General features: G+C 49.3%; 2 protein-coding genes across 3 annotated transcripts; one reads left to right on the forward strand and one right to left on the reverse strand.

Moving 5' to 3' along the window:
• Window positions 1-7: 7 nt before the first annotated feature.
• Window positions 8-9,977, forward strand: WDR31 (WD repeat domain 31). The gene is made up of 10 exons (XM_026113746.2): window positions 8-398; window positions 2,472-2,607; window positions 3,813-3,942; window positions 5,275-5,349; window positions 6,884-7,028; window positions 7,116-7,216; window positions 7,812-7,879; window positions 8,033-8,174; window positions 8,618-8,780; window positions 9,611-9,977. Exons 2-10 carry the CDS (start codon window positions 2,561-2,563, stop codon window positions 9,769-9,771), a joined length of 1,032 nt encoding a protein of 343 aa, XP_025969531.2. The 5' UTR covers window positions 8-398; window positions 2,472-2,560; the 3' UTR covers window positions 9,772-9,977.
• Window positions 9,978-11,372: 1,395 nt separating this feature from the next.
• On the reverse strand, window positions 11,373-20,769 carry PRPF4 (pre-mRNA splicing tri-snRNP complex factor PRPF4). Of its 2 annotated transcripts, none has more exons than XM_026113867.2 (14): window positions 20,603-20,769; window positions 19,731-19,908; window positions 19,410-19,596; window positions 19,109-19,196; window positions 18,251-18,324; window positions 17,889-17,982; window positions 16,906-17,000; window positions 16,520-16,578; window positions 15,765-15,888; window positions 14,349-14,438; window positions 13,150-13,272; window positions 12,886-12,993; window positions 12,679-12,797; window positions 11,373-12,460 (listed from the first exon to the last, which is right to left on the reverse strand). In XM_026113867.2, the coding sequence occupies exons 1-14, from the start codon at window positions 20,672-20,674 to the stop codon at window positions 12,267-12,269; spliced, it is 1,605 nt and encodes a 534-aa protein (XP_025969652.1). In that variant the 5' UTR covers window positions 20,675-20,769; the 3' UTR covers window positions 11,373-12,266. The 2 variants fall into 2 exon arrangements, with proteins under 2 accessions (XP_025969652.1, XP_025969651.1); XM_026113866.2 differs by having other exon boundaries at window positions 18,251-18,330.
• Window positions 20,770-20,821: the final 52 nt, after the last annotated feature.

The raw sequence follows: 20,821 nt of genomic DNA on the forward strand, positions 1-20,821 counted from the left end.
CCGGCCCACGGTGGGTGCGCGGCGGCGGCGGCGCTGTCCGCGCCTACGGGGCTGGGCTGGGGCAGCGTCGGGCTGCGGGGACCCCGGGCTGCCCCATACCCCACCCACGGGGCCGCCCCGGCTCTAGGGAGCCGCAGCCCGGCTCGTCCCCACGGAGCTCCCCCGGCTACGGGGACCCGGGGCCGCCCCCGGATCGCGCCCCCTGCGCCGCTCTGCCCCACGCTTTCCAAAATGCTGCCTTTGCTCTGCTGTTCAGTATAGTAAGGAGCGTCTGAAGGGGAAACCGGCCGACTGCATTAGCCCTGGGCGCTTCGAGGGGCATCGCTGGGCAGAAGGCAGCAGCGAGGCGGGCGCTTCTCCTGCAGCCCCGCGGAGCCCAGCAGGAAGGCTGCTTCGAGGTGAAAAGGTTTCCTTTAAACGCATTCAATTTCTGGCTTTTGCTGTAAGGAAAGGTTTAGTTTTGCCTTTAGGAAATCCCGGGGGATCGGGGTCCTGCGCGTCTTACTGGGAAGTGCTGCGGGAAGCCCAACGCGGCAGCTTTGTGTGCGGTTACTGTGTCTGTTTGTGCAAAACCTGCTGTGTCCGAGCGCGCGAAGACTTTGCAGCAGACCCGGCAGCGCTGCAGTTCTGCCGCGCCAAAGCCAGGCTTTATTTATCGGGGAATCACAGCCCTCGTTGCGCACCCGCCGGTTCAGCATCGCTTACTTGAAGTGCAGGAGCTGTCTGGTCAGCTCCTGGGGGGTTGTCCTGCTTTTGCCACGATTTTGCAGAGCACTTCGGGAAAGACACATGTGTTTCACTGGACTTAAACACCCCTTTGCTATGGCTAAATAAAAGGTGTGCGTTATTATTGCTATTATTTGGCACTGCATCGGGGTGCTCCCTATGGGCACTGCACAAACATGCAGCGAATAGAAGTTAATGACCTAAAACAGCTGAAATTGCTTTCTCTCTAAAATATGTTGCCTTTGCATGCAAAATCCTCATAAAAGACACATCTGATAATGTGTCTTTACTGCTGTTTTATACAGCTGATACCACTGTAATTAAAAAATCAGAATTAAGGTCTTAGCTTTTTCCTAGAACTTTATTTTGCAGGTGAGAAAACTTCCCGTGTTGTCTTGTTGTCAAAGAAAAAACGTATTTGTTCCTAATGTACTGAAACAGTTTGCAAACTCCATCTCGGTCTGACTGAAAGACGTGATTTACCAGATTAATACTGCCCCTGAACTGTGAGATTTATTTTCCTTTATATCTTTTGAACATGCAGACTCACGGAGAGAACAGGCAGAGATTAGCTAGGCGTTGCTAATTGCTAATCACAAAGGCTCTCGGGGTAAAATTAGAAAGGGAACGTTTGGTAGAAAACTGGCGCCTCTCACTTGTTGCTTCCAGGGTTTGGTTTTCAAGTTTTTGTGGGCAGAGACTTGAAGTACTTTTTTTTTTTCCTTTGCTAGAAGCAGCTTGATTCTTTTTTCCTGATTTTTATTAGCAAAACAACCTACATGCCCGGAAGATGGGAATGCTAATGTACACCTAGCCGATCCAATCCAATTAGTGTGTCTCGAGCTAACCGTAATCCAATTACTGTACACGGCAATTCCCTGACATTGAAACTGGCTTGTTGGCAGTGCCCTTCTTTGCGTGCCGTCGCGGTGGGTGTCTCTCCGGAGCCGGGGTTGGCATCGCGCGCAAGGCGGACTCGTTTCCCAGAAGGGCGGGAGTGTGGGGACGGCTCTTTGCTTTCCTCTCTCCCGCTTTCTGCCCAGCCTGTGACCCGCAGTGCGGGTGGGAGGCTCAGTGCATCTGCTGAGGGATTTAGCAAGATGGTCTTGCTTAGCCTGGACCTGGGCTGGAGGTTGGACATGGAAGCTGCTGTTCCCAAACCATTACTTGGCCTAAGCTGAGACCAGCTGAGGCTTTACATTAAGTCAGGCTGAACGAGTTGAGTTCAGGCTGCCCGTGACTGACGTTGTCTTGGTCTAAAGCCGCAGTCACATCAGTCGGCTGTACAAACCCAAGTCTGAAGTTGTTTGCATCAGCCGGTCTGGAAATTGGGATCTCCAGGGAACCTGGAAGCCAAGACCGTGGTGGCTGGAGATATTCCCCAGCCTCGTGTCCAGTGGTCGAAGAGCATCAGCCCCCGCAGGCTCTCAGCTTGGGGGTCTGTCTTCTTGGCTCACTTGCTGATTTCCATGAAACACCTAAGAACCTAATGTTTTTTAGATCTGTCAAAGTTATTTGGAATTGGCCAGCTCAGAGACAGAAGGCTCAGTAACCTCAGTTTTGAAGGTCTTGCTCTAAGCAGGGGTTTTGCCTAGAGACCACCACACGTCCCTTCCTCTGATTTCTTCTTTTCTGGTTCAAAATGAGGTTAAAATGTCAGTGCTGTGTTATCAGCACCTCATCCTGGGTGCGTAACACAGAAATCTCTGCGGGCTCCCGGTAACGTCGTGTCTCCTGACCTTCAGGCTGTGTCGCAGCAGCAAGCGCCGAGCTGCTGGTGCTGTGATGCCCGGCCCGGCTCGCTGGGGTTGGAGCCGTGCGCTTTGGCAGCGCTATGGGGAAACTGCAGAGCAAAACCCACCTCCACACCTCCAAATACAGGTAAAAGCCCCAGATGAACAAGTCTTAATGAACCAACTATAGGAGTGAATAGAGAACGGCAAAGGAATAGACAATATAGCAACAGAGAAAATAGCAAGTATCTGTTTTAAGTTGTTATTAATGACTGTATGAATCCAATCTGTGTTTTTGACTCCTGCTTCTGAGGTCTGCTCAGTTCCTTGGGGGACTGAAGTCCATGTGTAGCTCCCAGGAGCAGCCGAGCACGTAAGCGTGAGCGGTGCTCGTGCTCTGTGATTGCCTGTTCAGAGCAATCTGCATGCTGAAAACACCAGGGGCGGCTGCTTGGCCAAAATACCCAAACTGCTTCACTGCCTCTTCAGAGACTGTCATGACTTTCATCAGCAAGGGGAGCAGGATAACATAGATCTTGGTTTAGTGTTTTCTGTGAGAATGGCTCCCTTGCCAGAACAAGTATCCCTCTGTCCGGTGCGTGGTGGGCTGCCTGGTAAGCCGGTGTGAGCCACTGAGCGGGAGAGTGTGCGCTCGAATCCTGGCAGTGCAGGCTGGATATTGGTAATTTTGCTGTGGCACAACTGTATGGGCATTAGCTGGGAGGAAAAGAGGGGTCCAGCCGGCGGGAGGAGGCAGCCAGACCACAATAAATACAAGGGGACTGCTGGTGAGTCCACAAGGACATTTGCTCTGGCATTGAAGATACAGTTGTATTTCCTCCACCTCGGTGGGACGGAGGGTGTCTCATGAGCCTGCAGCATCCATAATCACGTATTTGGAGCAAAAAGGGTGATTTCTGCCTGGGGATGAGCTGAGAGCACAGAGCAGCAGCAGGGGCACCAGGAGTGCTTTGGCAATGCTGGTTTCAAAGAGCAAAGTTGTGCTACCAGCCAGGACGGTAGCCGGGCTTGAATGCCATTGATGTAAGCAATCCCAGCAGACTGGTAAGAGTGAAATGCAACTTTTTTCTGTTCTTTGCACTGCCATGGAGTGAGTAAACACCTAAATATTTAGCAGCTCAAGAGGGGGAATCTGCTTCCTCTATCTCACCCAGCCCAGGAGACACATTTGTCTCTGCACAGCTTACCTTTGGCTTTCCAAAATCAGATGTTACTGTTCTCTAGTTCACTAACACTGTTGTCTTCTAAACATCAGTCTAAGTGGGGAAAGTCGCTCTGTCTTGGCCAGAAAACACCTTGCAGCTCGTGCCGCTGTCTGTCTGCTTGCTGCAGGGCTGATGGCTCTGCGGAGAAGAGGGGACCTGTTACGGCTGTTCAGCAGCACGGCCCTGTGCATGCCGAGGCAGTCACCTCCGTGGCTGCTCTCAAACCAGACCTCTGCGTGTCCGGAGGGAAGGATAAGGTAAGGTGCACGTCCATCGCAGGGGACAAAATGCGGTCAAAGACAAGAAAATACTTCTGGAGTGTTTTGCCAGGGAGGCTAGGAGAATGAGGTGATGTGGCTCACGTGTGACCTTTAAATGTTCCCATGAATGATAACAACTTCAGCAGTGATTTTCCTGAATGTAGAAAGAGAAGATGAGCTCAGAGTGTGAGGACACACACTGAATCACACTGTGTCGGGTGTGAAAGCCTCTCCATCTCCCAGAGCCTGAGCCCAGTCAGAAAATCAAAACCAGACGAGTGGATTTGTCTGCAGTAAGCTCACCTTGGGGAATGAATTCATGACCTGCCAGGCTCCGTGGACCTGGAGTGGATCTAGAATGCGAATCCCATTTCAGCCGTAGCCTGAGGCAGGGAGCAAACAGTGGGTGCAGGAAGACTGAGTGGGGAGCCATCAGTAGTCAAGCAAGGAGACCCCCGTGTGCAAGAGAGAACATCTGGGGTTGTTTTTCTTACGTTGTGAGGCAGGAGCTGGCATTTCAGATCAGGAGGAAGAGGGCAATCTGCAGAAATGGGAGTGCGGGAGCCATATGATGCAGGTGACGGAGCAGTTACAGTGGAAAGATGCCTTAGGTGGTCACAATTGCCTTGGCATAAAAACGTTTTCAGGATCAGGCTTGGTTTAGTTGCTTTCGTAGATAAATCATGTCTTTAAGTCTCTTAAGTGGTAGATGCAGCATCCTTTGATGGTTTTGAATTAAGAGCGACTACAGCATCTCTTCCAGCCTGGCCCAAGTCTCCTGGGTAATTTGATAACCTTCTCCAGAGGTCAGATCATGTCAAATGCTTTCATCACCCGTAGAATCAATGAACTGGCGCTTATGTTATTTACACTAGATGGGCTCTAAAGAGAGGCTGTGTTTGCTGTGGGATCTCAAAACCAAAAGAATCTGTTCCCTCTTCAGGCTTGGACTGTGCATGGGGGCTCAGTACAACATAAACCAAGATCGTTTATAGGTGAAGAATTAGCACATATTGCAGAGGCGAAATGCTCTTTTCAGCATTAATGTGGTGTTATTGTATTATCAGTGGAGCTCCAAAGAGTAAATCCAGCCTTAGAGAAATGGTGGGTGGTATCTTTTTGCTTTAGAAAACCTACTTACTAAGAAAAAAAAAAACCTTTCAGATTTTGAATAGTTCAGAATGTATTTCCTACTAATTCAATGGAGCACGTTGCTACCAAGTGCTCTTTGTCAACAGCTCCAAACTGTCTCTTAGGAAAAGCGTGCAGAAACCTTCTTTGGTCTGTTCTCCTGCTGCTGCTGATTCCTTTCTCTGGCTCTCTCCACAGAGCGTGGTGGTATGTAACTGGAGATCCGGAGCCGTGCTGAGGCGGTTCATCGGACACGAACGTGAAATCACCAAGGTAAGCTATTTGAGGACAGTTGGGGTCTTCCATGCTGTTACCTGGCAGAAACTGGGAAAACAGGAACAGTAGAGCGATGGTTTGTCATCCACGGAGGGCTTGACCTTGTTCAGTCAGAAGGAAAGCCATAGAGCTTGTCTAGGTATCAGAACTTGTTAGGTTTTCCCCAGGGCTCCAGCTGATCCTTTGTCCGGAAAAGAAGTACCAAGTGGTTGTGTCCAGACCAAACAGGGCTCCAGGAGGCTCGGACACATGCTTATCTTTCCACTTGAGAGGCTGCATGGCAGAAAGTCAGGGTAAATTGTTCAGTCAAGCTTTCGATTCAGGGATGATGTTCACCTTTCTTCACGTCTCTGTCTAGTAGACTTGAACACAAAACAACAGCCCCACACAGTGGGGCCTTAATCTTCCAGGTGACCTCCTGATTACAAAGCCAAATATCCTTCCCCGAGATCAAACATGCTCGGGTGTGTACACGCTACGCATGGCGTGGCCGGTGCAGCTCCCGGCTGGGAACAGCCCCGGTCGTCCTTTGTGTGGTGAGATGTTGAGGGGAGGAAGGGAATAATGCGGTAGGAAGGAGAACTTGGGGGACTCAGATTCAGACTTCACACTTCATTCATCCCAGTGCTCAGAGTAATTTTATCTGGGTTTATCTGTTGTTTTAAGGAAGTTTTTCCTATAATGTTAATAGTGTCTGAGAACAGGATGGGGAGATTTTGCAACGTTAAGTTGATTCCAGTGTTTTCTTGCAGGGAGCTCTAGCGCAGGTAGGATGCAGAGCAGGATTTCACGCTTGGCAGCAAGGTGACTTTGCATCAGGAATGTGATTTTTCTGATTCTTGGGATAATATGTTTAAACTTTGGACATTTTTTTGCCTTTAAAAGCCTCAGTCTGTGCATGTTGAGAGTATGTAGACTTCTCTTATAAATAAAAACAGGGAGCTCTGAAAAATAGCTCTATGCCCCATCTCCTCATGGTTGCTATTTGTGCACTTATCCTTCCTGCAGAGTGGAGTCGACGTGATTTGCTGGAGTGAGAATTTCATGGTAACTGCAGCTCCCAGTCAGGTGCCAGAACCGAGAGCAGAAAATCTGGGTTTTTTGCTTTCTTTCCTTCCCTGTCTTCCCCAGGAGACTCCTTCCTTGAGTAGGAGAAAGTTGTCCAGCTCAAATACTAGACTGAGAGGTGAGGGGCAAACTGAGGCAGCAGCCGTGAGTAGGTCAGGTCCCAGACCTGGTGGGGATGGGAGTTGGGTGAGGACACAACGATCCAAGGTTCCCCGAAAGGAGTCGGGAACCCCCAGAGGCATCAGAGAAATGACCGTGACAGGATGCCACAAGGAAAATGGTGATGGATGGGAGGGAGTGAAAATGGTGGAAAGAGGAACAATGAGAGAAAATAAGAGGAGGGGGTAAAAGGAGACTAGAAGTGGCTGGACCAGGGCACGGCAACAGCAGTGCTGTGCTTTCCCCGTGCACCGCTGGCTCGAGCAGGAAGTCTGAGGTTCATCGCCCATCTTGTCCCGGGCAGGTCACCTGTGCCCTTGACTCAAACAGAGTCTTCAGCGCATCCCGTGACAAGACTGTGATGATGTGGGAGCTTCTCGGGACTTCAGGACCAAGGCAGCACTTCCCAGGACATGAACTGGTCGTTACTGGACTAGCCGTGAGCCCAGGTGAGGAATAACTGACTCCTATTCCCCAAACAGTGATTTCTTTACAATTTTTCTTTACAATTTTTGGACATTAACTTGTGGTTGCAGATGCCTCCCACCTGTGCACGGGTTCACGAGACAACACTGTTTGCAAGTGGGATGTGGAGACCGGGAAGCGCCTGTGCAGAGCTGGTATCTCCAGGAATCTGGTAGGAGCCACCGGTTCTCTTTGCTCTGTAAAGGCGACTCTCAGCCTCCTCAGTCGGTTTGCATGTAAAACCGTGCAAAGAGGATTCGCCCCGAGCTTGGCGCTACACTAAGCCCAAGATGTGCTGCACGGGTGCCTAAGCACTTGTGGGGATTTGAACTGGAGGCTGCTTACCCTCTTTTCCAGGCAAAAACAACCTCCACTAGCACAAGGATACCGAGACACTTACAGCAATTTATTAATGCCCAGTGCTGAGCAGAGCCGTTAGGAAGCATGTTTGGTGGTAGGGTCTGTATCCCCTTCGCACCAGCCCGGTGGCGGAGTTGTGGGTGTCTTCAGGAGCCCGTGTTTCCAGGGTGCTGGGTCCTGTCCAGCGCTGGTGCCTCCCTGGCTGCTGCTAACCCCAGTAACCACACGGGACTGAACGTGTCGGCCCTGGTAAGGGAGCAGCACTGATGGGACACAGAAAAAAAAAAACATCCGATGTTTCCTGCTCAATACGTAGCACAAGGAGAGCAAGGGCGGGGGAGCTCTGTGGTTCTGCAGTACGGGCGGACGTCAGCCCGGGCTGCCTGCTCATCCCTTCCCCTCCGCAGGTAACGCATCTGTGCTGGGTTCCTGGGGAGCCTTACGTCGTCCAGGCGTCGGAGGATAAAATGATCAGGTAAATCTTACCGGTGGCCGCAGAAGAGGGAGTTCTAGCTTGGGGAATATGCCAACAGGTCATGGAAGAAGAGAGGGGTCAATCCAGGAGATAGGGATATGCCCGTTGTCGCAGTGATGTGTCAGCCCCTCCTCCCCGCTCTTGCGCTTTCAGGATCTGGGATAGCCGGGATCTGCACGTGGCACATACGTTCCCAGGCAAGCGGCACATTCAGACGTGCTGCAATGTGAGCCAGGACGGGCGCTACTGCATCAGCGGCAGCGGCGGCTTCGCTGGGGAGGGCTGCGAAGCGACCGTGAGTTTGCCGGGCAGCAGTTCCTGCATTTTCTGTTCTTCTGCTTTTTTGGCTCTTTTTTTCTTTCCTGCTTTTTCTGCTCTTCTCTGATCTCCAGGGTGTGCAGCAGATCAGTGCCCAGAGGGACTGCTCATGGTGCTTGTTTGGCTTCACACTGGTATCACCAGCTGGGCCTGAGGCTGCTGGTCGAGCTCCTCAGTTTCTCCCTGTCTCCCCCTTTCATGAGTCTGCTGTAACAGCAGATGTTCATCCTTATTAAAGCACAGGGACAACAGTGTCAGGGATTGTGAGGTTCTTGCAGAAACCCTGGAAGGGACCCCTCCCTCAAGGTGCTCTTTAAACAAAAAAACTTGCTTTCTTTGTAAAACAGCTCCATGTCACCAGGTGACAGTGATGGAGCCAAGGTGTCGCCCGGACTCTAAGCGCTGCCCGTTGCCTTGCAGCTGTGGGACCTGCGGCAGACAAGGAGCCAAGTGCGCGAGTACAGAGGGCATCTCCAAACCACAGCCGCGTGTGTCTTCCTTCCCCGGGGCCTGGCTCCGGGCCCCGTCATTGCCACGTCCTCGTACGACTGCAGAGTGAAGCTCTGGGACCAGGACAGCGGAGGTAGGGGAGGGAGCTGCCCACCGAGCGTCACCCTGGGCTGCCACAGCCGCTTTCTTGGTCACTGTCTCCCCGCGACGATGGGCTCAACTGAGCCTGTAACCTCTGGGTTTTACTCGAATCCAGCCACAGGGCTGGGATGGAGGAGATACGCTGCAGAGCAGCTGGTGTTGTTCTTCAACAGAGGATATTTGGGTATGTAGCACTGGAGTTGATGAGCCTCCTTCCTAAACTACAGGGAAGCAAGGAGGAGATGACCTTTATTAATAGATGTGAACAGAAGGGCTTATGCAGCTCTGGAAACCTGCTTTCCCTTTTGGATTGTTATCAGAACAGCATGTTGAACGTAACACGACCCTTAAGAAGCATTTTCCTGAATCATGAGCAATTTGGGGGGAAAAAAAAAAAGCTCGTGGGGAAGGGCTCTGCGTGAGCCCTGCCGCTCTGCCCAGCGGGGCTCCGTCCGTCTGCCCCCGGGAAGGGGCCGAGCCTGATGGCAGCCTGGGTCCCCGTGGGCCGGGCTATGCCCAGACGCCGCGTGGGGGGCCGATGTTCGAAGCCGGTGCGTCCCGTTGCCATCGGGCCCAGCGAGCCGGGAGGGTGAGGGGCTGCAGCTCACCCCCGTCCTGCCGCCCCCAGGCAGAGCTGGAGGGGAGCCTGGCCTTCCCCTGCCGGCATTACCGCCAGGAGCATCCCTCGTGAGCAAGGTTTAAAGCGTTCCCCTTGCCTGCTTTTCCTGCAGGCAGCGGGCATCTCTCAGCTGGGAAGCAGCGCTGCGCGGCGACAGCCGGCAGAGCTGCCGGCCCTGAGCGCCGTCCCCGTTCCCTCCGCAGCCTGCCTGGCCACCCTGTGCCTCCAAGGAGCGGGTCCCCTAGCCTCGCTGGCCGCCTGCGACGCCTCCACCCTGCTCTGCGGCAGTTTTAACGCGGGAATTCGCTTACTCCAGCTGAGCAACCGCACGGACCTGGAGCTGGAGGAGGTGGCGGCGTTTTGACTGCGGCGACCCGTCCGGCAGAGACTGGCTCGCTCGGAGCAGCTTTGTCGAGCCCGGCCTGCTGCCTGCCGGCACCCGCAGAGCGGCGCCGGTGCCGAGCCGCCGGGGCGCTGGGATTTATTCATTTCATTTTGTAGCTCCTGGAAAACAACTAGAACTGTTTAGAAGGAAAGCCAAATTGTAGGTGCCTTCAGGCTCAATTCTCACTCTTGAAAGAGCTGTGTGTGTTTTATTTACAAAGCATCGACGCAGGCTGGCTGCACGCGACGCCGGTTAGGGAAGGAGAGAGATGTGTGCTGCGCCCAGATGGTGGTTTTCAGACGCGACCCCTTGGCAGAGCACTGCTGCCCCACTCTAACAAAGTTGTTTTTTTAATGGGAGGAGAAAACAGCCTTGGACCATGCGCTGGAGCAGCTGTTTATACCCCACCTGCAATGTGAGTGAATGCACCCAGAGCAGGTGGGAGAAAATTCATTAGTATCCAGAAGTTCATCTGAGCCAGGTAGACACATGCTGCTGTGCTGCACAGGTGACTGCTCGGCCAGGGTTATCCTGGGCACGTTAGCACCCAACCCCTTGCATGAGAGCTAAATAAGGGAGCTTTTCCTTTTCTGTACAGCTAGCGAGGCTACATCCAGCCTCACAGCAGGGCTCCTGCGACACACTGCTAGAGGACAAGCAGGAGCTGTTACAGCCTGCCAGGTTGTGCACTTTCAGGTTTCTGCCCTTCTCCCCATGGCCTTGCTCTGCAGCCCACCAAGTCCCCCAGCCCCCGGCAGAATCACACAGGAGGAACCTGGTGAGCATCGGTGCCACAGGCCATCCCAGCCGCACACGGATGCCGGAGGGAATCATTACACCGCGAGACAGAGGAGCCTCAGGAGAGCCAGAAAGCCCAGTCACACCTCAGGTTGGTGAAATGGCAGCTCTCAGGCTCCAGCCTAGTTGGCGTGGGTCTGGCTTCTCAGCAGGCAGGCTGGGCCAGGCAGCCCCCCAGGCTCAGCCAAGTGAGGTCAACCTGTCCAGTGCAGAGTAACCTCATTTACGATAGCACAGACCAAATACTGGTTGCTCAGAGACGGATCTTAAGGCAGCAAAATAAATTTTAGTAGATACCACAGGAGCTACTAGACTGGCTTGTGAGCAGGTAGCTGAGTATCTAGCTTATTACACAAGAGGAGATTGCAATTAAGTGTTTTTCTGTTATTCACTGGGTCCCATATCTACATTTTCCTCGGGAATAAAGGTGGCATGCAGCATGCAGCAGATGCCACTATACTTCTGGAAGGGAGGAGGAACCCACACCACTCTGTCCGCAGGGGGGATGCAGTGATACTGCAGCAGAGTATCGACTCATGAGTGTGTGTGGGGGGGTGGTTCTTAGAACAACATGATCCCCAAATGCATTAAGACAAGTATTAAAAGCAGAACTGTGTTCCATTTTTCCCAAGGAACGTGGACAGCTGCTTTCCAGGTGACCAAAGGAATATCTTCTCTTCACTCCTGAAGACTTTTAAAGAGAGCAGATAGAGAAATCAAAGTGTGTGTGTATTGTCAAGTATGTAATGTCTCTGTCCCTTAGTCAAACCCAGAAGCTAGGGTGCATATTCAGAACACATTTTGGTTTTCCAGAACATCACATTTGCAAAACTTCAAAAGCAAGTTAAAAGTTTAAACTTTAAACAACAAAAAAGAAAGTTCCTCACAGTGCAAACTAGAACAAGAAAATCCTACAGTGAAATAGCCTGCTCTGTATTAACTCAGGTGAGACAGCAACCACTTCAACAGTAGGTATCTACATGAATTTGAAACACCTAATTCTTGAGACAGCTCAAGAGGGTATGAGATAGTCTGAGATGCTGCATGGAAAGTTAAAAAAAAAAAAATCCCTGGCCTTTAAAATCTACTGTGAGTAAATACAAAGGGGATACAGACTTCCATGTTCAGAGGCCAACTTTACAGATGTAGAAGGAAGGTACCATTTTCCTGTAACACTGACAGCCAGTATCAAATTTGAAGCCACAGACTTCTACCAAAGGCTCCTGGGAAACAGAAGGTAAGAAGGATGTTACTAGGGGCTGTACAACACACTATACTTGAAGAGTTATGTGGCTATCTACAAATGTTTAAAAACAGACTGGAGAAAATCTGTGAGACTGGCTTGGAGGCAAGGTGAGACACCCAAGGTGATGCATGTGGGTAGATGGTTCATCTCCAAATTACACAGAAAAACAACATCTACAGTGTAAAAATAAAGTTCTAAGAAGTGTAAGAAACTCATCCAGGCTTTGATTCCAACCAAGCCCTGGCAAACACAGATGCTTCAAAACCACCTCAACCAGGAAACCAAGAGCAGCCAGTGACTACAGCCACCATAATGCATGTTACCATAGCCGATTCCTTTTTTTTTCCTTTAATATAAAAAAGCAAGAATGTAAGAATGTCCGAGTTCAAAGCCATTAACATCTCAGTTCCTGTTCATCAGAAACTCTGAGCTATTCCGCTGTCCACAGCTTGAAGGTTCTGTCATACGAGCATGTCGCTATCAGTTGGCCATCGAGGGAGATATCCAGTCCCATGACCTTCCCCTCGTGACCAGCCAGTGTTTTCAAAGGGGACCAGCCAGGGTGAGTCCAGATCTTTGCCGTGTTATCATAAGCGCCTGTGAGCAGGAAGTTACCGTGATTGGCTGCAATTGAGGATGAAAAAAAGGGAGAAGTAAGATTTGCAAATTAAAAAGTGAACAATCTTCTACTCTTAAACAAGAACAGACCCTCTTGCCCTGAAGATGTGTTTGAGTTGTCCCCGTGAGTATCAGCACTACAGACTGTCCTATGCACTGCCCGTCCCCTGCCGTCTCAGGTCAGGAAAGGCAGGGATAAGGAACACGTGAGAGGAGATGCTTACGTTCAAACTTCACCCCAGTCACCAGGTTCTGATGGGCAGGAATGGTGTAGATGCACTTCCTCTGACGGAGGTCCCACACTTTGCAAGTATTGTCACCGCTGCCAGTTGCGATGTGGTATCTGCCAAAGAGTCAAGGAAGGACATATTTGTGGAAGGTGGTGTTTGTACTCACAGCTTCCACACAAACCGTGTAAGCTCCTTTCTTACCCATTTGGGGAGAAGTTAACCCCATAGATCTCCTTCAGGTGGCCTTCTAGAAACATGATGCAGCGTCCTGTGCGCAAGTCCCACACCCGGCCAAAAGCATCCAGTCCGCTGCGAAGAGAGAACCCACACGTCACCCATCATAGACTTCAGCAACTGTCAGAACACGCTCAACCTCACCACCAGAATCACTGGGGCACTCGGAGTCAGTCCACAACAAATCCTTGATGACGTTTTGTGTACAGTCTTTAGACAAAACAAACTCACCCAGTCCCAGCAAGAGACCCGTCCATGTGAAAGGCAATGTCATAGACCCCTTTGCTGTGTCCCTCCTGATGGAGGATCTCTTCCTGAGCTTCCAAGTCCCACAAGCGCCATGAGTGATCATAGCTGTAAAAACAAAGCAATTTATCCAACTAAATGCATTTTTCTGGATCCCCAATCTAACCATATAATCCTGCTTGAACTAAGTACACATGTAACACATGTGTTAGCACATTCATGTGGGTTGTTCCAAAACTTGGTCTGCTGTGTAGGAAGACATGGCCAGGCATGAGCCTGTCCACTCTGAAAACTCAGAAGTCCTCAGCACTACATCCCTCAGCATGTTCCTTGGAGACCAGGGAGCTTCCCTAGTTCCACATAAACACGGCATCCTGCAACCTCAAAGAGATCACGCAACGGGTGGCACTCTCTGCTGGCAGGCTAAGAGACACACTGCATGACAAGCACGTGTGGCCTCTTCAGACACCTTTCCCTCCCAAGCTGCTAGTGCTGTGCCCCGCTGACCTCAAGAAAGCCACACAAACTGCCAGCTACAGACACGGGATGATTAATACAAGAGTAGAGACTGCTTCTGTGAATTTTGTAAAGCCCTTAGAACAGAAATTGAAGGAAGAGAGAACAAAATGGACCAATGTAATTTATAAGGATCATCATTCTTAGCAGCCAATAAGAGTGTGGGTAACTCATTGAAATCCATTTAGCAGTAGCAACCATTTCTGCTTCTGCAGCCAGCGTTTCAGATCATCTACGTGTTGCTCAGCATCAGTGGAGCACAGTCTCTCCCATCAGTGTTAACATCTGCCCCGTACCACCATCCCATTCACCACATCTCCTGTCCCACGCTCACTCACTAGTCAGTGGCAGCCAGGGGCTGCTCCTTTGGCAGTTCAAAATCTCCCAGGAGAATAACAGGTTATTTCACTAACTCTGTGAACATTTTATTTCCAACTGGAGACCAACAGGGTCTCATATGAGGAGCAGAGAAAGGAGGTCCTACAGGAATCCCAGTGACTTGCTTTTTTTTTTTACATTGCCATGGCCCAGACTAGGTTAAGCTGCTGTCAAGAATGGCCAACTGCTGCCCACGTTGGACTCCCGTGCAGACAGGCAGCGATGCCTATCAGTTTACTAGCTAGACAGCTAACAGTAAGGTGTTAACGCAAATAACCAAATCCCCATACCAAGTAGTGCCCAGGAACCTTCCCGATGGGTGCCACATCACACGTGCCACTCTCATGGTGTGACCTTCAATATCTGCCACTGGCTCATCACTGAAAAACAGAAACCAAGTCATTGGACATTGTCTGGGGTGGCTCGTGCTAACCAGGCCTTTGCAATCATCACATCACAGTAAAACAGCCGATACTTAAATACACGCGAGACAGGAAAGCCAACATTTTTGACCACCAAGGGTACCTAATGCTGTCTGTTGTTCACATAGCTAAAGCTCTAAGTGAAACTCCTTTATCCACGCTTACATCCTCAGTTATAAAGCTCTCCTGGGATAATTATGTTATGAAAATTAACAAGGCCCTTGTTATTTTCAGGCAGTTTGCAATTTGAATGTCAACAGCCCAGTGATATCATTCTCAACCAACTGTGAGCTCTGCGCAGCAAGATCTACCTTGTGCACAGTGCCTCGCGGAAAGTCGCCCTGACCTGTGTCAGGAATCCCAGGCACCGCTTTATTTAATAATGGTAACAGCAGAAACGAAACGCAGACTGCAGAGTAGGGAGCTTCACTGTGATTACTCAGACCACGTCCCAAACTATAGCAAACCCCGCTATTCTCAAGGCTATATCCATGGCAGGCAGGCTAGGGTGAATATTTATTCTACCATAATTGCACGCCGCAGCTCAGCAGCCTTTAGTAGAAAATCTGAACAGCATCTAGAGTTTCTTTTTAACTGGCCAATTACGGAGACATGGTCATATGAGACTGATGCAAACCTGTGCCAAGAGACAGATGTTTTTCTCCCAGGCCCAAAACCTTAGAAACAATGCCTCTGGGCTAAAGATTATAAACTGAGGATCTCAGAGCTCCCTGAGGCACTTTGCAGGGCTCTGCTTTTCAAACATGCACATGCTAGAGCTTGGTATCTATGCCACTGTCTTCTTCTCAGGCTGGAGGTAAATGCTGCCTGTCTTCCAAAACCAGCTAACACTATGCAATGACACAGAGCCACTCATTTTTATTATAGGATGAACCTTTTGCACATCATTATATATTTAGTTCATCCCTCTGTAAATATCAGTGTTTTCAAACACAACAGAAGTCCGTTCCTTGATTCCAAAGATGGGGAATTTCCTGCCAGATGAAAGGTTTGAATGAAACAACCTCTGAATTTTCCATCCATTGCCCAAAGCAGTTTGCCAATGCTTAGCAGCAATTCTGACTTGATTCTTTCCAGACAACTTCCCTTTGCCTTCATTCCCCTAATCTGGATGATCTTTTCCTGCTGAAGAGGAACTGATCTGATATAACTACAAGAAGAGGTTACATTTGCAGGAGGATGGCAAATGTCTGATATCTAAAAAAACAAAACAAACCCCAAAACAACAATGCTGCAGCAGTGCATGTCCAGTATCATTCTAACCTTTCAAGGCTCCAAAGTTTGACAGAACCATCAGCCGCACACGAGGCCAGGTTAACATCCTTCTTGTCTAAAGAAACAGTGGCTTTGGGATGGAAGACTATTGCTCCTACGTTGGTGTTATGTCCTCAAAAGAAAAGAAAAGTAAAAATTTACCATTTGCCATGAGATCTTGGCCAATTCTTCAGAAAAGCAGCACTCCTTTTTTTACTGACTAGTCAAGGACCAAAGAACACGTTCATAGTGTCCTCCCACGTTGGGTGAAGTTGCATTGTGACTGCCAGACACATCTGTACTGCAAACAGCTAAACTGCAATTTCAGTAGCACCCACTTAGAGTATCAAAGGTCAAGTCTTGTAGTTCTCAAAACAAAATGAGATGAAAAGTTACATGCATGAATCAAGAGATTTTCTCTCATATTTGTATTTAGTCAAAGTTGCGGCCACGGCGCAAGAAACTTCACTGTTGTTCTCAAGTGAGCTGGCCAGGAATGTTGATATTTGACTCAAAGCAACTAAACCTGGTTTTTGAAACAAACCAAACCAAAAAGCATCGTTCAGAAACACAGAACAACAAGCTTTGGTCTTTTCTCATCTCAAGGAAAAAGACCAGGACTTCCTCTGGATTGTAGGACACACATCCACACCACATAAGTTTGAGTGATGTTCTTGTTGGAAGAAAGTCTTTTGAGTCACAAAGCAATGCAGAATTCAGCCCAGAGAGAACTAAGCAAACAGTTTCAGTGAAAGTCTCTCTACCTCGTAAGGTATGAACAAGGTTGCAGTCAGGCACAGACCAGAGCTTGCACAGCCCGCTCCTGTTGAACACAAGAAATACAACGAGTCAGTGCAGACAGGAACAGGAACTTCAAAGAGCAGATCAAACACAGAGCTGCAGAACCACACTGGAAGTTTCTGCAGCGGCTAAAATACCAGTGCACTTTGAGCTACCAGCCACAAGGAGAAATGGACTCCGATTCGAATCCCTGTAAAACTTTAAAACAGGGTGAAGACAGAGTTCAGAGTAGGAACAGAGAGCAATTCTGAACTCTCAGGTTTCATAGACCTTCAAAAACATCCCTCTCCCTCATTCCTGTCATGTTCCCCCTCCCCATTCTAAAGCAAGTGCTTTAAAAAACACTTACCAACAGGCAGTAGCTAGGAATTTGGAATTGGGGCTGAAATGGCAGTAGGATAGTGGGCGATCATCTCCAATCTGACTGCAGAAGTTATTCAAGGACTGGAAACAAATACAAAGACAAGGGCAAATAAGTAATACTACCAAGCTAGAAAAAGCCTTACCTAAAGAGTGAGATGAAGTAGGTAAATGTACGAAGGAGACAGAGGCCTTTGAAAAGTCATTTACACAAGGGGAGGAGCTGCCCCAGAGCCACTCCAGCTCCATGCAGGAGGGCTACAGAGCCACTCTGACTGATGTAAGCTACCACTGCACAGCTTAGCTCAACATGCCACCCACTATACTTGCCACAAACAACCTTGCAGGCCTGCTTTGCAACGTCAGTTTTGACAGAGAACCCGCTGCAGTTTGGGCCTCTCTCTACATCTCATCCAATGAACGTGATCAGAAAGACCAGGACAGGCAGCGTGGTCTCTCAGGGGAGAACCAAATCCTCTAGCAGCTAATGCCTCTGGAGGTAAGTAGGATTAGAGAGGCAACACACAAGCCACTCTGTTCAGTTAAGCCAGGAATCTGACTTAACATGCTGGAAAAGGGCATCTCAGAGTCATTCTAAAACATGATTTCCATTACTGTGTCCGTTATTATTTCCCTTGGCTTCATGCAATAGCGCCCACAGTACAGGATGAGAAAAGTGAGCAGTCCCTTCCTAGTGAACTAAACCTGTGACAAACTCGGGGAGCAATTTCTTTAGCTTCACAGGCAAGTGACAAGGCATCGCAGTGATGTCTTTCCCTGCAGAGGGACAATTAAAGCAGGTTTCTCTGAATCACTAAACAGGATTAGAACATGCTTTATGCCTATCACAGGAAGAGAGTGAAAAAGCAGAACTTTGCAACAGATGACAGGCACAAACAGAAAACTGCATACACCTGGACCTCCTTCTGATCTCTTCTGAGAAAAAGAAAGCTGAGCAGATGCCAAACCTACCCTCAGGGATTTGTGCAGCTCCTGCCTCTGCGATGTTCTGGTTGCCTCTGGAATCTCTTTGAGCAGCCGGGCTTCTTCTAGCCGCTTCACTGCCCTGTGCAAAGCAAAATTAGAGTAACAAGTCCCTACACTTCCCCTGGCCTTCTGCTGGAAACAGGCCTTTCCTCTGCCTTTCCTAAAACCAGGCTAATGCCAGTGCAGTTCCTAAGAACAAAAGCTCTAATCTTGCTGGGTCTGTCTACCAGCACGGGTTCCCCGTTCTCTTGATCTCAAGTTTCCTGCATTACCCACAGTGGCATTAACAGTTAGATTTGATGAAAGGCTGCATCTCTCTATTCTTCATTTGTTTTCTTTTTCCTTACCTGGGGAGCGAGTAGTTAGCTAGCCACAGCCTAGCTGTCTTCAGACTGCGTGGTCCTTCATGATACCAGGTTTGCTGATACTTAAAGAAAAAGAATAAAACTAAAGAAAAAGATAATGTGATAGAGTTCTTCCATTCAGTTATCTTAGATGACCTCCTCTTAGTACATAACTGCCACCTCAGCACCTTCTCTTAAATCTTGCTGTCTTAAAACCTCTCTTTTAAGGGTCTGACCTGGGTATTTTGCATAAGTATAAGTCCTAGAAAAAGATTAAGATAGACAAGTCAAATTCTCTGTCCTGCAGATCAGATCCTGGCGTACTGCCATGTCCCACAAGTGTATTCCACTTGAACACAGTCTTATTTTTACTTGACCATGTACTGCTGAGGATTTTACTGGATGATGTGTGGAGAAGGGGGGAGTAAAAAGGAAGCCTGGAGCTGCAAAAATTGTACTTATTCCTTACAGCAACCCTCCAAAATCATAAGGAAAAAACAGACTTAGAAAAGAGAGGCAGAAAGAAAGAATAATCAAAGGCAGAACTAGATGTAGTGGCAGGAATATAGTTTTTTTCCTCCTGAGTACAACAATGATCAACAATAAAGAATTTACTAAATAACAGTCCCAGTGCCCAGTCTCCTGATTTATATGCCATATGCAACATGGAATTTGGGCTGCAGTACAACCCAGACTTAATTCCCTTCATTTAAATACCTTGCAACCCTCACTGTCAGTCTGACTGAAACCAAAAGCACGGGATGTATTAGAGACCATCTAAATAAGGTATCTAAAACCTTTTTATATGTATTCCCTGCCACATTGAGAGCTAGCAGCACCAAAAAAAAGAGAGAATGTTACCTCTTCTTTGGATTTTTTAGACCTGTCATCATCTTTCCTACTCTTTTTCAAGGCATCCGTGCCAACCACTGAAAGGATATTTCGTAATCTGAAAAGAAACATATTAAATCATATTCACTCAGTGAGTTGTCAGTCTGACAAATGATTATTGCCTTCCATTCTTCCTCCCCCACTATAATTCTTGCTACATCATAAAGAAGCGTTACTGACGAGCAGCACTCATTACATCCAAACCACATAGAATATTTCAGGAATTTGCCGAACAGGTTAGAGCTGAGACACCCAAGACTGGGCACAGTACCTCTCTCTCCTTTCCGCAGGACCTTCTCCAAAGAGCGTGATGGGCTCCCCAAGGGCTCGTAAGCAGGCTTTCACTTCGGAGTCGTCAGTGGAAACATTGATTTGCCGGGCTCTCTTCCTGCGCTCAAACTCGGCTAAGACTTCTGCCTGACGCTCACTCATATGGTCTTCGAGATCAAAGACCTCACCTAAACCAAAAATGAAGCCATTTGTCACATTCTTGATTTTAAATTTTACTCAAACCCAAACAGAGAGACTTATGAATATATCAAAAATCGAGAGTGAGAATAAGGAGGTGACAGGGTTAAGCGAGCGTTCTCACCACTGCTTATGTTAATGTTGCCAGCCTCGATTGCAGCTTTCACCCCTTCTTTTCCCAGCAGCCCTGACTCTCCCTTTGCAAGACGCTCTCTCTCCTTCTCTTCCAAGCTGCCATAAAAGATATGGGCTCTCTTGGGTGGTGGAGCATCGCTCTCCTCTGAAACTTTGCTCTTTGTGGCCTAGAAAGCAGAAATGGAATTTTAAGACTTCTTCAGTGTGCTTTGGCTAAAAAGAAGACATTCCATGAATGGCTTGGCTGTGGGAGAAAGCACTGCTCTGCCACAGACAGTTAGTAAGGACAACACGAAAAGACCCTGAAACTGTACAGGAGATGCTAATTTTGATCAGTAAGGCTATGCCTCAAGTGCAAAAAATCAAAAGTTAAATGACATGTTTAATAGATTTCCTTAAACTAGATTTGCATCCTTTTCTGTTTCTTTAGTGTCTGCTTGGGCATGGTTTTTAAGTCTCTCTCCTTGTTTTTTTTTTTTAAATATGAAGCTCTTCCCGATCTTGCAGAAGAACTTCTAGAAAAGACATGTGATGTTGAAGACCACCTCTCAACGCCCTCACTGAAAAGCAGATGTAACGTTAATTAAAAAAAAAGTCCTTTATTTCCAGAGCAGAAGCCCGAAAGCAGTCTTTTCAAGAAAACTAAAGGATTTTGCAAAAATCCCCGAAAAAATGCCAACAGTCTGGTCACGATCCCTCTCAAGAGCTCGTGTGTCGCTGACCGCAGTCGGGCCCCCGCCGCGCCACCGCTCGCTGCTGCCCCGACACCCGGGCCGCCCTCGCCACGGAAACCGCCCCGCTGCCGCCCGCTCCCCTCTCAACCGCGCGGCTCTCCGGCGCGGAGCCCGGCCGGACACGCACCTCGGGAGGGGCAGGGGGCCGCACAAGGGGCCGCGCGCCGCCGCGCGCCGCCGGGGCCCGCGCGGAGGCCATGGCGGCCGGCACCGGGACACCCGCTGTACTGCGCCGCTCCAAACCAGGCGGCTCGGACACCCGCAATCACTTCCGGGGCACCGCGCGGAGCCTGCCGGGAAGATTGGGCCCGAGGGCAGGAAGGGGAGACCGGCGAGAGCGGGGCAT

Source organism: Dromaius novaehollandiae, chromosome 20 (assembly GCF_036370855.1).
Source record: "Dromaius novaehollandiae isolate bDroNov1 chromosome 20, bDroNov1.hap1, whole genome shotgun sequence".
Lineage (NCBI taxonomy): Eukaryota > Metazoa > Chordata > Aves > Casuariiformes > Dromaiidae > Dromaius > Dromaius novaehollandiae.